This window comes from Bicyclus anynana, chromosome 13 (genome assembly GCF_947172395.1).
Source record: "Bicyclus anynana chromosome 13, ilBicAnyn1.1, whole genome shotgun sequence".
NCBI classification, from domain to species: domain Eukaryota; kingdom Metazoa; phylum Arthropoda; class Insecta; order Lepidoptera; family Nymphalidae; genus Bicyclus; species Bicyclus anynana.
Genome location: NC_069095.1, coordinates 2028695 through 2043509, shown reverse-complemented (window position 1 = coordinate 2043509; position 14815 = coordinate 2028695). Strand labels below are relative to the sequence as shown.

Genomic DNA, 14815 nt, shown 5'->3' with positions numbered 1-14815 from the left:
ACACTGATCAGTTATTTGAAAAATTACCTACATCACCAGAATCTTGCAATCTTTTTTATTGATTTAGTGGCAGTAAAAATAACCTTTGTTGTGGGTTTAGAAATATTTTCATGATTTTTGGGACCCTAATAACTATATTTTTAAGTGTTATACTTGGGCAGCGTGGCGGGCGCCAGCTCTAGGTTGGGGCTAAGTAAGTGCGACTCACCGTCTCAGAGTCCTGAAGCTGCGGCGCAGCGTGTTGAGCAGCCGCGCGCCCGTGGCGGTGGAGTAGGAAGGCGGCGGCGTGTACTTCGGCGGCGGGTCGGGTGCAGGCTCCAGGACGGGCGCGTCGCGGACTGGGTTGGTGGGCGGCACAGTCTCGCCCGCCTCGTTCATACGCGGCCGGTACAGGTTTTGAACGCGCTGAATAACAAACATTTTATTGAAGTGAAACTTAGTTACGCACTCTTGGCTTGGGGAGTAAGTTGATGAATGCATTACGAAAAGTGTAAAAGATGCAGTTATGCCTGAGGCTCGTAGATGGCGCTTTTAGACTACAAGCCCTTGAACAAAAATTACCTGTGAAATGAACCAACGTGAATAACGCTTAGAAGGCTGTTACTATATCAGAAAATAACTCTGAACACTATTGATAGTGACAGTTAGCCCAGTGGATATGACCTCATTATCTTCAAAGACTGAACTGGAAAGCCGAACCGTTTGGCGGCACGTCTTTACGGTAGGTCAGTAACTACTGTCTATTTTTTTAAAGCAGAGACTGAACTGACAATTAGAAACGTCCAACATAAAAATAATGTGACCAGCATACAATGAATAAAATACAATGATACATAAGTATAATAATTTTTTAAAATGTGTAATTATGATATCAAAACTTGCATAAATCATAAATCATATAATATAATAATATTCTTTTTGCAAATTATTAATACTTAGTATTTTGTATTATATCAACATTTTTAAACATTATTATTAATTTATTTGACGGCCTCCGTGGCGCAGTAGTATGCGCGGTGGATTTTCAAAACGGAGGTCCTGGGTTTGATCCCCGGCTAGGCAGATTGAGATTTTCTTAGTTGATCCAGGTCTGGCTGGTGGGAGGCTTCGGCCGTGACTAGTTACCACCGTTTACGTTTTTTACAGCTTATAAATTACTTTATACTATCCAATAATTAATAGTTTGCAAGAAATACTTTCCATCGTAATTGAATTATTAATACAATTTATTATTTATATATATTACTAATTAATACATTGATAAAATCGTGAATTAGTTAAATATTTTCATCAATAATAATAAATTTTTGGTCTGACTGACTGACAAATCGATACTAATCAATCATTTAATTCCTGAATATCGATTTCGTGACGTCCCTATTTATTGCATATAAAAATCAGGCACATGAAACGTCATTTTAGTCTCTGTAGAGAAAAAACACACTATAGCCACTGTCAAAGTCTAACGTTAATTATGTAAAAGCAAACAATTATTGAAAAATACAATTCAAATATAAACGCTAATTGCTCACCAAATCATCCAAACAATCATTTGAAGCATAATCCTTAGCAGCGTGAAATATACACATTTCAGAATTAGGAAATTAAGTTGTTTAGAATACAGGCAGATACTTTTTGCAGTGCGCAAATTTCTTTTGGTGCCTCTGTATCGTTAATACAATACATTTTAGTAACAGTCTGTACTTTTTGAAATTTTTTTTTTTCGATTTGAAACTCCAAAAATAATATAAAGCATATTTTCAAACGCCATCACCACTTCGGTAAACAAGTTTTTTTTACATAAAAAAACATAAATACGTTCTATTTTAAATTTCGTATAAGTATATAATATTGAAAATAAATAAATAAAAATTTAATATTAATAGACAGTTAGCCCAGTGGATATGACTTCTGCCTCCGATTCTGGAGGGTGTGGGTTCGAATCCGGTCCGGGGTATGCACCTCTAACTTTTCAGTTGTGTGCATTTTAAGAAATTAAATATCACGTGTCTCAAACGGTGAAGGAAAAACATCGTGAGGAAACCTGCATACCAGAGAATTTTCTTAATTCTCTATGTATGTGAAGTTTGCCAATCCGCATTGGGCCAGCGTAGTGGACAATTGGCCTAACCCTTCTCATTCTGAGAGGAGACTCGAGGTCAGCAGTGAGTCGAATACGGGTTGATAATGATGAAATGATGCTGATATAATATTAAAATATGCGCACTCCAAAAACCTTCTGTATATTTAAGAATTTACTACATCGGTAAAATTAAAAATACTCCAAGAATTTCTGAGAAAAAGTTATAAGTATGTACCTCGAGTATGTCGGGCGGGCCCTTGGAGATGTACCGCCAGGTCTGCACGAAGGCCGCCAGCGGCACCAGCAGCAGCGCCGCCTGCTGCAGCGCCACGCCCGCCTGCCGCGCCCAGATCGCCCAGTACCTTTAGCAATTACAAACAAAAACCTCTTTATTGTAACCAGACAAATAATAGGGGTTAAAGTATGAAATTGCCGTTTTATTGCAATAATTAATATAATTAATTATTGCAATAAAACGGCAATTTTATAATAATTTTCAAATGGTTTCTATGATGTTCTTTTTTTAAAAAATGTGAAACATTTGAATATCGGCCTTCAATTGTTTTTGTTATTCAATTTAGACAAGAAAGATGGATACTGCGAAAATTCGAGTGATTTTTGAATACGAGTTCCGACGCGGAACTAACGCGGCAGAAACAGCCAGCAATATCAATGCTGCGTTTGGAGAGGGGTCTACTAATGAACGCACCGTGCGATTTTGGTTTAAACGCTTTTGTGATGGAAATTTCGACTTAAAGAATGAGCCACGAGGAAGACCGCCCACACAGGTGAATAACGTGAATTAAGAGAGATAGTGGAAGCCGATCCTAGTCAAACTACCCAGGAATTAGCGGCATGGTTTAACGTTATCTTACCCACAATATTGACTCACTTGCGTCAAATTAATAAAATAAAAAAATACGAAAAATGGGTGCCTCGTGATGATCTGCAGAAAGAAACGCGTGTTGAAACTTGTGTTGCCTTGTTGACCCGGTACAGAAATGAAGGAATATTGGATCGAATTGTAGCATGTGATGAAAAGTGGATTCTTTATTAAAACCGGAAAAGAAAAATGCAATGGCTGACCCCAGGTAAAATGCCACAACAGTGTCCTAAAGCAAAACTTACCAATAAAAAGGTAATGGTAACTGTTTGGTGGTCTCAGCATGTTATTCACTATGGTTTTCTCCGATCTGGTCAAGCAATAACGGCAGATGTCTATTGTGCCGAACTCCGAACCATGTTGACAAAACTAGCTGTTAAACAGCCCCGACTCATGAATCGATCTTCACTATTATTGCTCCACGACAACGCGAGACCTCACACAGCACGAGAAACCATTTTAACCCTTCAGAAACTGCAGTTAGAAACTATTCGTCATCCTCCGTATTCATCAGACCTTGCTCCAACGGACTACCATTTTTTTCGTGATTTGGACAATTATCTACATGACAAGAAGTTTTCTTCCCAGGAGGCAGTACAAAAGGCTTTCACACAGTTTGTGCAGTCTAGATCGTCGGAGTTCTATCGCAAAGGCATTAATGACCTTCCCATTAGATGGCAGCAATGTATAGATAATAATGGCAACTATTTTGATTAAATAAATTTGTTAAAAATTAAAAAATAAACAATTTAGATTTTCAGTTCAAATCGGAAATTTCATACTTTAACCCCTAATATAATAATGACTCTATGAGAAGTCTTTAGACCTAGGACCACCGCCACGAAATATTTTATTTATTGAAGGTTATGGTGAAAATGAGTTACAAAAAGTTATAAACTGTATTACCCAATAGGTTTTCTCCAAGTGTACAATTGACGCTGTTGTCCTACACGGAAATCCATAACGCATATAGCCTGGAACAAAATATAAAAATGGTTATCAAGGTTTGGTGTGTCATGAACTACAGTTATGTTTTAGATTTTTTTTCTATTAAAAATAAAAATAAGTATATAAGTATTAAAAATAATAATATAGAATTAATTTCATGACAGTCTTGTCTTTTTTTCTCTAACCCTTCTACTTCTTTTTAGACGAAAGATACTCTATGTGCTTTTTAGTACCCCTAAAAATTGATGAAACACCATACACCAGTATACTCGTAAATACGTGATATCGCAACATTCTCATTCGCATTTATAACATTGTAGAAATTACAGAATGTTCCATAGTTTACCAATTAAAAAAAGTAAACTTTCATTTTTAAACAACATTATCTCGAAGTTTACTTAACTTTTACGAGGGCTATGATGATGAATGTTGTGGGTGGAACGACATCACGGAATGATGATGACCGTGGCTGAAACTCATGTCCAGATAACTTAAGAAATCGGGGAATTTGTTTTCGCCCTTCTTTTACTTAAATTAACTTTCGAAAGTTGAGGTCCAAGAGCGGACAAAGTCGCAGGCACTATTATTGTTAGGTCATAAGATAGATTCAAGTGTTATATAGAGTGACCTTGAAAAGGAGGGACATTTTGTTCTTAGGGCAAGTTATGCAACAAAGACGACTAATTACATGAAGGACTCTTTCTCTAGCCTTTTGTAGTGCAGCAAATTCTGCTATCAAAAGTGACACCTAAGGCTTCGTCTTGCCAAGGTAACTCAGTCTCAGACCAATTATAGAAGGACCTGTATCGCACTTATAGTCACGAACAAAATTGTCTGTCATTTTCTGAGGAAAACGAGCTTGGATTTTGTATATATCTTATACTAAACTAGAAGTTTTAGCCCGTTTTTTAAACAACTCAACTACACAAAAAGGTATTTTAACGGAGCTCTTTAACCGACGAACACGATTACAACTATTTAACATCGATTCTATAGAGACAGTTTTTATAATCGCATTAGATCGTTGATCATATACTTTGACAGAAAAGTAACGTCTAACGAGGCAGGTCCTATACAATAATTGGTCTGAGCAAGGTGAATCCATCTTGCACGCAAGGGGCGGCCGCGCACCACGAACACTCCGCCAGCAGCAGCAGCAGCAGCAGCAGCACACCAGTACTCACACACAGCAGCACCGGCAGCACCACAGTCCACGTGAAGCTCAGCAGCGCGGCGAGGGTGGCGGACAGCCGGCTGCGCGCGGAGTACAGCGCCGCCACCACCGCGTCGGGCGAGTAGGGGCGGCCGCGCACCACGAACACTCCCACGGCCAGCGCCACTTGCACCACGCACTGCCACCAGCTGCCGACCCACACGTAGTCTATGAAGTGGACTATTTTTATGCCCGCCTGTAACACGAGATAAGTAGTGTAGTGAATGCTCGCATGAGATGGACTCGGTCAATCAATGAGAGCGTCATGCTTGCGTACTATGGGACGACAGAAAGAACTAACCTCGCTGCGTATCGATCAATCGTCAATAGTCTTATAGCGAAAAGATCTTCAGGTTGAATGTTAGATCTGATATTGTGAAGAGATTCCCCTCTCCGGAGCCCTGACCAACTGTTGCTTGTACACTCAAAACGCCGCAACACGATGGTTAATTTTTGAAGTAAAACTTCTTTACGCACACCTGACTTTGCGAGTAAGTTGGTTAATGTGTTACGAAAAGTGCAATCAGGCGAAGCTTTTAAGATGCATGCTGCCATCTACAGGCATAGTGAAACGGTGTTTGTTATTTTAAACTACCTGTAGATGGCGTTTTTAGAGAACTTTGAAACAATACCTTCTAGTACATTTGAATAATCTGTTGCAAAGCAGTTATGACTGAGGCTCATAGATGGCGCTTTGTTTTTTATATTTGAAAGAAGTTTTACTTCAGTCGTGTGGTCTAAAGCACTCGTTTTTTTTTTATTGAGTAATTTTTAAGCATTGTTAAAAATAAAAATAAGTGTTAACAAAAAATAAAAGTTACGTTATTTTATATGTTTAGCGTTAAAAAAACATATCCATAGTCTATAGCGAACATTATGAGGATGAATCAGAACACGACTCACGTCAGTGCACAGCAGCAGTCCCACGGCGAGCCCGAACACGCAGCTGAGGAAGGTGATGGTGGTCTCCCACACACGCAGCGCGCGCGCGTTGATGGCCATAACGCCGGTGATGACGCAGTGCCATATCGCCAGTTGCTGCGCGATGCCGAACATTATGAGGATGAAGTAGAATATCACCGCCCACGCCGGTGACAACTGGGAACAAACATGATTAATGTGTAACATCCTTTATGTGAAACTATAGTTACCTAAGTATTATTAGAACCGTGTGTGTTGCCAGTGTTGCCCTACGGATCTGAAACTTGGTTGCTAACTATGGCGTTTTTAAGAAGGCTGAAAGTAACTGACCAAGCGATAGAGCGAGCTATGCTTGGAGTTTCCCTGCGTGATCGAATCAGAAATGAGGATATCTGCAGAAGAACCAAAGGTACCGACATAGCTCAGCGAGTCGCGAAGCTGAAGTGTAGTAGGCAGGGCAGATGGAAGAGCCGATGGATGGAGAGGTCCCAAGGTACTGGAGTAGCGACTCCGCACCAGAAAGTGTATTGTAGGTTGACCCTCCACCTGATGGATTGAGGACATCAAGCGGGACAGGGACCCGCTAGAAGCAGGTGGCTCGACGCCAAGGTGTTGAGAAGTCTATACAAGAGATCTCTTGTCCAATGGTCAATTGAATAATAATTATGATGATAGTTACTTATGATTATTGTTAGTTGCAGCGTGATTTAACCCTACAGAAGCTTTAAATTGAGAAATAATTTATCAATCAAACGTATACTTACCACATTAGCTGGTAACACGGCCAAAGTCGCGGGCACTATTTGTGTTGCTAGCTGTAAGGGTTGCCAGCCGCTGAGTGTTCGCACGGTGTTGCCAGTCTTCCACACGGTGACTCCCACTAGACTGCCGTAGTGCCCCATATACCGCACTGGGGTAGACACAGTGTTGCCAGGCATAGGCTCTGACATTGGCCAGAGGAATTGTGATGATTTGATTGTTTCTAAAAAAAAAACACTGTATAATACATGGTTGTGCAGCCAACCACACTTTAAATGATCTCAAATTGAATCAATCAAAGTTATGGTTATGCAGGATAAATACAGAGTGTTTTTTTTTTTCTGCACGTAATTTTTTTTTTTGCTGATTTTGTATCGTTAAAAAAACATTTTTTCTACATAGCAAGAAACGACGTTTTAAACGTTCTTGTAATAGTTTGATTTTGAAATGAACCAAGCAACAGGACAGTGAAGGTAAAGGCCGCTAAAATTAACGCTTTCTAAAGCATCACATTCGTTTCGTTCTTAAATATCTTATTATTGTTACGGAGAACCCTATTACTAAGACACATAGGGTTCATAATCGCTCGCCCATATTGGGTTGTTTACCATTTGAGTTGTTTACGATTATTTAATGTTGTATACTATCGAATTTCGTGGAATGAACAACACGCACGTTGGCGTCCACAGAATAGTGTGGATCATTTTTACGGGTATAAATACGTGCAGTTAACTTTCGGAGCGAAGCGAAATAACATCAAGTGTCACTAGTGATACAAGTGAACAATAGTAAACTCGGCTACGATTTTGGACAACGAATTGCCTACGTTTGGAAGTGTGTATTGACACTAGGATTAAGGAGTGGAATAAAGTCTCATACGAGTCACCAGGTGTTTCATTCCAAATCTTAGTAACATTTTATTTTATTTTTTATTTTATATATTTATTTGTAATCAATAGCGTAACAGTGTAAGCCACAAAAATTACAGAATATATATATTATACAAAGCTACAATACAATTTCGTGTATATTAATATTAAAAGATAAATTGTTCTATAAAATCTTAACAACATTTTGTGAGTGTGTGTAATCGTGTTTGTGTGTGTGTATGTGTGTGTGTGTGTAAGTTATAAAGTTCTGTGTGACTTGATTACTTAATTTTTTTGTTGTGTCTTAGATAGGTAAAATAGATCTAAATTGTAATAAACTTTATTATATGTTCGTGCCAGACGTAATACTATAGAATTTTGCGCATATACAGGGTGATTCGGACTTTAGTACCGATATTTTTTTTCGTGGTTCAGTATCATTAATAGAACATAAATCTACAAACAGTTCGATACATTTTATGTAATTTTTTTTTATCAATTTATGTCTCAGAAATAACAAAATAATGGACACATTACCAAACAAACTGCGCAAATGCTGGCGGCACTTTGTAAGACGCCGACAAAGAAATACCGGCCGTAGGCATATCGCTTCGGCTTCGACTGACGGCGGTGGCAGAGGTGAGGGGATCGAAAAATCCCTGAGGACGCCTACCGAATTGCCGATGGGCGACCAGTGACAGACAATCTGCCGTCGCTTGCGCATTTACTATGTCGGGATTTTCAAATCGCGACTATTACGAAATGGGGCGAGTGTATTTACTCAGCAATGAACGCCTTCGTGCAGCTTGCACAATGTACGAGTGAGTGTTCCTAGGCCACGAGCCCAAGGAATCCTGAACCCCGCAGTGCCTAATGTGAGGAACAAGTGTTTTAAATAAACTAAATGAAAATTTTATTAAAACGTGCTCGGTTGTGCCTTGATAGGAATGGACTTCATTTCGAACAATTGTTAAAATACAGTGATTAAAATTTTCAAATTAACAAAAACAAACTTAGTAAGTAGATATCGTTGATTAATGTAAATATGCTGATTACAATTTTTTAAATACGCCTTTAATGCAAAAGTTTGCGTAATAATAATCATCATTTGTATTTCATTATTTCAATCGAAAGTTCGTAGTTTTTATTATTATTATTACGCATGCACTTCAGGCATTATTGATGGTCCTAAGCCCAATAAAGTATGAAAGGAATATCGGTACTCAGCTCAAAAGTGACGACCTTTAATTATTATAAAAATAATAGGTATCAAACAAAAATAAAATAAACGCACAAAGGTCAACGGCCCTCGGCGCGGGCGCTCGCGAACCTACCTACCAGCTGATTTTGTAGTTGCCTATTACCTAGTACAGCGATAGGGTGACCCTCAAATTCTGTTTAAACGTAAATAACTTTAGCTAACGATAACTTTGTTATTTTTGAGTTAATAAAAAAAAGAAAAAATACGTGTTCATTAAATTTTGTTTATGTACAAAATATAAAAATATCCGTACTAAAAAAAATTTCTTCCTGTATAGTATTACATTTAGGAACACTCAGTAACGCTGTATGTCGAAGTAGTGGTCTAAAAGATGAGGCGTTGATAGAAAAATTTGACAATAAGGAAGGGCAATCCAATCTGCCTGTTAAAATTGCTTGAAGCAGTAACATATCGCTCAAGTTTCTTCGCTTTTCTAGTGTGTCACTTTTGTAAGGTCAAACATTATTAAGGCAAAAAAAATACACTTACCAAAACTGCTAGGTACGAAATGAAAGCCATGGTTCTTCAATATCTGCACACACGTGTTAGCCAGAAACGAGCCAAGCAACAGTACGGCGAAGGTGAAGGCCACTATACAGGCGCTCTCCTTCTGCAGCATTACGTTGGTCTTGTTCTTCACGTCCTTGTGAGACGTGAGCTGCATCACACACGCGCCCAGCAGACCCCACGTTAGGAATGTCTCTTGGGCAGCCGCGGCCCAACTCTAAAAGAGCAACATTTAAGGTATTTGTCAATCTTTGTATTGGATGATTGTTGTTTTATGTATTCGTTAAGATTGGTTGGTTTTATTATATATATTAAGGCATCAATGTGTTGGCACCGCCTTCAAAGTGATCAGAAGGTAGTTCATACGATGTTAAAATCACGCGAGTCCCTTCGTTAAAAGTTTAAAGAAATAGGTATACTAACAGTAGCCTGTCAATATATATATAACAGTATAGTATATGTAAGACAAAATATTAATTTGTACAAACGAAAAGGAGATTTAAACCCACGTCTTACTAGACACGGGCATAAGTTAGTTATTTCTGCATATCGTCTCCAAAGAGTAAAAAAATCTTTTGTAGGTTTGGGTGTACTCTTCTATAATAAGATCCCCAAGACTGTGATGGACCTGCCAATGCATAGCTTTAAGCAATGTGTTAAAAAACATTTACTTAGTCGAGGGTACTACAACATTGATGAGTTCCTTAATGATATGATAATGATGCTTGGAGCCCGTTGGATCAACTTCCACCTTCACACAGGAAGTAAAACTATAAGAAATGTAAACAGTAATTGTTATCAATTGTAAATTATAATACTGTATGACTTTTTCAAAAGAGCAACTGTTGAGTTTCTTGCCGGTATCTTCTCAGCAGAACCTGCCTTCCGAACCGGTGGTAAAATCTTTACAAATAGTCAACTGACGTGTCAAAAGTGCTTGTAAACTGAGCCTACTTGAAATAATTGTTTTTTTTTTATTTTTGTTATTTTACGCTTTTTAGTTTATTTGTGTGTTTTTGAAGTCCGTTGAATTTTTTTGTTAAAAATATTTTATTTTTCTGTTTTAGGGTGTCCTAGCATTTAATTTTCATAAACCGATTTTCATGAAAAGTATATGGGACCTATCTGAAAGTATACTCTTTCAAACCACAAAAAAAAATTGTAATTGGTGAAGAAATTACGAAGTTATGCGGTAACAAACATGAAATGCGTCGAATTGAAATCCTCCTCTTTTTTTGTCCGTTAAGTCGGTTAATTACTAACGGGACACCCTGTATATTGAAATTGAGCCAATAATAGAGCAAATTAGTAAAAATAATAGTGTATCTGCTATAACTTATTTCAGAGAGATGATGACTGTTTCATCTTTGTTGTTTGTGCGTTCACGTTTACACTTCTCATAATGAAAATTTAATTATGTTACACGTTTTTTGAATGTTTTTAATATTTTAGAACCTGATTTATTTTGAAACAATCTGACAATCTTTGTTTTGTATGAATCAATTAGTGAAATATTGATCATAAATATTGAAGTCTATTATTTTAATCAATACTTGGAAAGTATATACTTTGTGTATTTTTTGATATTGCAGCGGACATTTTCATTAGAATTGGCCTTCCAGGCGTACTTCTAATAGAAAAATATCACTTGAAATCCGATAATAGTTATCTAAGTCACTGGTAACTCTTTGTTCTTACTTACGTTCAATTGAAGATATCTTTTAAGTGATGTTGATTTAAGATTATGAGCTATATTGAATCCCAATTAAGTACTTCATACGTATTTTACGATAAGAAAAATAACAATTAGATACTTACATTACTATTAATAAAAAACTCGCCCCACTCAGTCTCGGAGAATATATTCGTGACTGCGTCGTAAGGTATGAGGGTTAGAAGCTTAGTACAAAGTACTAAGGTACCGCAAATTGGTAGAAATATGAGCATGTATACAGCCTGAAAAGAAATTTATATAAATATTGAATAAAAGCAGGAATTACTTTGCGAAAGTTCTTTATGGACAGTCAAAATTTTATTTATTTTGTAACTTTTCGCGAATAAGTCCAAGCGACAACACCGCCTAGAGCCGACATCATCTTCAAAACCAGACCAAAAAAAGTCATTTTCGTAATTCTTATTTATATTTATTTATATAAATAACAATTAAAAATTGTCCTATTTATGTATCTACGCATGCCAGAATATCTTAACATTTATTGATAAATTTTCAGTGCATGTTAATTATTAGTTTCCGCAAACTTTAGTATCATAATTGAAGCTAGTAGATGATATTCGGGTGCTAGAAATAGTTTATTTTATGTCTGTGTCTCTTTACTACCATAGCAATTAAATAAATCTTAACTTCATTAATAATAAGGTACAAAATATACGTCATTCGTACCATTACGTATGAAAGGCATTATACAAATATAAATACATTTTTTGTTATATAAGTAGTTATATTGTGGTTTTGGTTTAACTCATTTAAAAGAACACGACACACCAATTACGAGATTGAGATAATTATTGTTTCCGGACGTAAAGGTCACTACAAACAATCCATTTGCAAACTAATGTAAGGCGGAACGAAAAGCGATTTACGTATGTACGTTACCTTGCAACGATACTATTTTCAATGTTTCTTTAAGAAATATAAAAACTATTATTCGAAATACGAACATATTTTACAAATTTACTGTAAATAAAAAGGATGACAGCTCTACAACAAAAAGGTAAATATATACTTTTCATGAAATAAATAGAAACGAACAAAGGGTTTTATTTATTAAAAGCTTTTATTTAACTAGCAATGTAGGTATGTATGTATGTTACAGTGGATTCTTTGAACTCAATTTTGAAATTTGTTCTGAAATTTTGTGTACGCTTTAAGTTGACAATGCACGACATGTTATATGACGTCATTTTAAATCCAATATGGCGGACCACACAAGATAGCGGAATAGTTATTTTTAATACATTTCTACACTTTTTCATTTTATATGGGTATCAAATGAGAGCGTATGTGATGGTATCTAAGAGTAACTTGAAAATATGAACAGACTCAGAGACCTAGCCTAAAAAACAAAAAATAATTAAAAGCAAAAAAATCTTTTTAAAAATATTTTCTTTTTAGAGCGTATTAAAGCTTTTATTTAAGCGCTTTAAAAAGAAAATAATTTTAACTATCAATTTGCAATTTATTTATGTTTTAATTAAGTACTGATAGGTAATTAAACCTCGCGATAAGCTTTTGATACCATTGTATATAATGAGCTTATAAGTTGATAATTCAAAATATTTAAGTTTTAAAAGAAGAAATATTTTCTTCTTTTAGAACGTTTAAATAAAAGCTTGTTTGAAAAAGTATTTTTTGCTTTTAATTTATACTTCAAATACTCTTCCTTAAGTATGTAAGAGGAACAAATAAATAATTAAATTATGCAAATGTTACCTTGCCGTACGACCTCAGTCCCTTGCTGAGTGAGACGAACACGATCATCCAAACTACGGCCAAGTTGAATGCCACTTGAAACTTTATTGTGCCGAACGAGTTTGAATTCAAATTGCGTTGTAGCACTTCCCCGTGGAAATACTGTGGTAGTGTCTCTTGGATCCTTATTGTACTATTCTTATGGTTCATATCTGGAAGTAATGTAGCTATTTAGAGCAATATTAGCCTCAAAAGCTTAACGGTTAAGAGGTTGGATTCATCACCGAGGGGTGGTGGTTCGATCCTGGCCCCGTTGTCTATTGTCTTTTGTCTACTCCTACAGTCTATTGTTGTCTATTGTCTACTCCTACAGTCTTTCCTGACTTGTTGGAGGAGAATGGGAATATTGGTCACATTGAAAAGATATCGCAAATAATGTTTAAAAATAAAGAAAACAAAAATATAACGCCCTTAAACATAATTTATTTACTATTATCCTATCAAAGTATGATTAAGTTTCCGAGTGTCTATATGCGAGTAGGTACTAGTTGGTAGGATTTCAATATAATCTGAAGTGTCATTAGATTCGTCTTCGAATATTCAATCATAAATTGTTGCAATCGGTAATCTAACCCAGGACCATTTATAGCCAGCATTCTATGCGCTGGAAGTCGGGAAATGGTAAACTAAAAGTGCTTATCATCATCATCATCATCATCATCATCATCATATCAGCCGATGGACGTCTACTGCTGGACATAGGTCTTCTGTAGGAACTTTCAAACATCACGATCTTAAACTGCCACCATCCAGCGAAACCTTGCGACTGGCTTGATGTCGTCAGTCCTCCTGGTGGGGGTCGACCAACACTGCGCATTCTAGTGCGGGGTCGCCATTCCAGGACCTTGGGATCCCAATGTGTATCCGCTTTGAACTATATGCCCCGTTGAGCTAGTTCGGTGACTTTGGCTCTTCTGCGGATCTCTTAATTTCTGATTATGTTCCATCGCCCCCTGTATGACTAAGCCTTCTTAAAAGGCTTATAGTTAGTGACCAAGTCTCGGAAGTCACACTGTTTTCGAACAGTGTGTGTTGCCAGTGATGAAAGTCCTTATATTTGTAGGTAAGTAATATCGTTATCATAATGGGGATTTAGAGGGTAACAGCTCGCTGAGTGTCTCAAAGCCTTCTTTGAGACTCATAGTTAGCGACCATCGACTATTAGGTACTATACAAAAAAAAATTAGCTTGACGATGATAAAAAAAATTCTCACCTTCAAAACTAAACTCATGCGGCAGCGCCCATTTATATCTATCATCAGAATTGATGAACGAGTCACGGAAGTAAACAAATATCCACGACAGGCCGATGATGCTGTACATCCCTATGACCGCTTGGGTCAGCAGCAGCGACACCCCCACCCCCTGGAATATGGGGGAGATGCGCCACATGTCCACGGGACCCGCCTCCAAAACTTGCCCCAGGCATAGGTGTAATGTGAATAGTGGTATGCCGATTATGAGGGACAACATGAAAAATTGAATGATGAAACTTGCTGGAAAAGAATTCATAAATTAATCATCAGCATCATTAACATGCAACAGCAATCTATATACGGCTCACAGTTGAGCACAAATCTCCTCTCAGAATGAGAAGGGCCTTAAAAAATAAAAATTTACCCTCACTTAAAATGCATACAACTGAAAAGTTTTTTGTTTTTTATTCTCTACAAGTTAGCCCTTGACTACAATCTCACCTGATGGTAAGTGATGATGCAATCTAAGATGGAAGCGGGCTAACTTTTTAGGAGTGGGATGAAATCCACACTCCTTTCGGTTTCTACACGACATCGTACCGGAACGCTAAATCGCTAGGCGGTACGTCTTTGTCGCTGGGTGGTAACTAGCCACGGCCGAAGCCTCCCACCAGCCAGACCTGGA

General features: G+C 37.2%; 1 protein-coding gene across 2 annotated transcripts in view; it reads right to left on the bottom strand.

The window, feature by feature from the left end:
* The window catches only part of LOC112045443 (sodium-dependent transporter bedraggled), a 28496-nt gene that overhangs the window by 6001 nt on the left and 7680 nt on the right, over window positions 1–14815 (bottom strand). For both annotated transcript variants that reach the window (XM_052884943.1, XM_024081613.2), the window contains exons 4-13: window positions 14149–14430; window positions 12896–13086; window positions 11263–11400; window positions 9427–9661; window positions 6813–7030; window positions 6031–6225; window positions 5099–5323; window positions 3873–3940; window positions 2319–2445; window positions 209–405 (exon numbers count right to left, since the gene is read on the bottom strand). In XM_052884943.1, coding sequence (XP_052740903.1) covers window positions 209–405; window positions 2319–2445; window positions 3873–3940; window positions 5099–5323; window positions 6031–6225; window positions 6813–7030; window positions 9427–9661; window positions 11263–11400; window positions 12896–13086; window positions 14149–14430 — 1876 coding nt within the window. The remainder of the gene's footprint in view (window positions 1–208; window positions 406–2318; window positions 2446–3872; window positions 3941–5098; window positions 5324–6030; window positions 6226–6812; window positions 7031–9426; window positions 9662–11262; window positions 11401–12895; window positions 13087–14148; window positions 14431–14815) is intronic.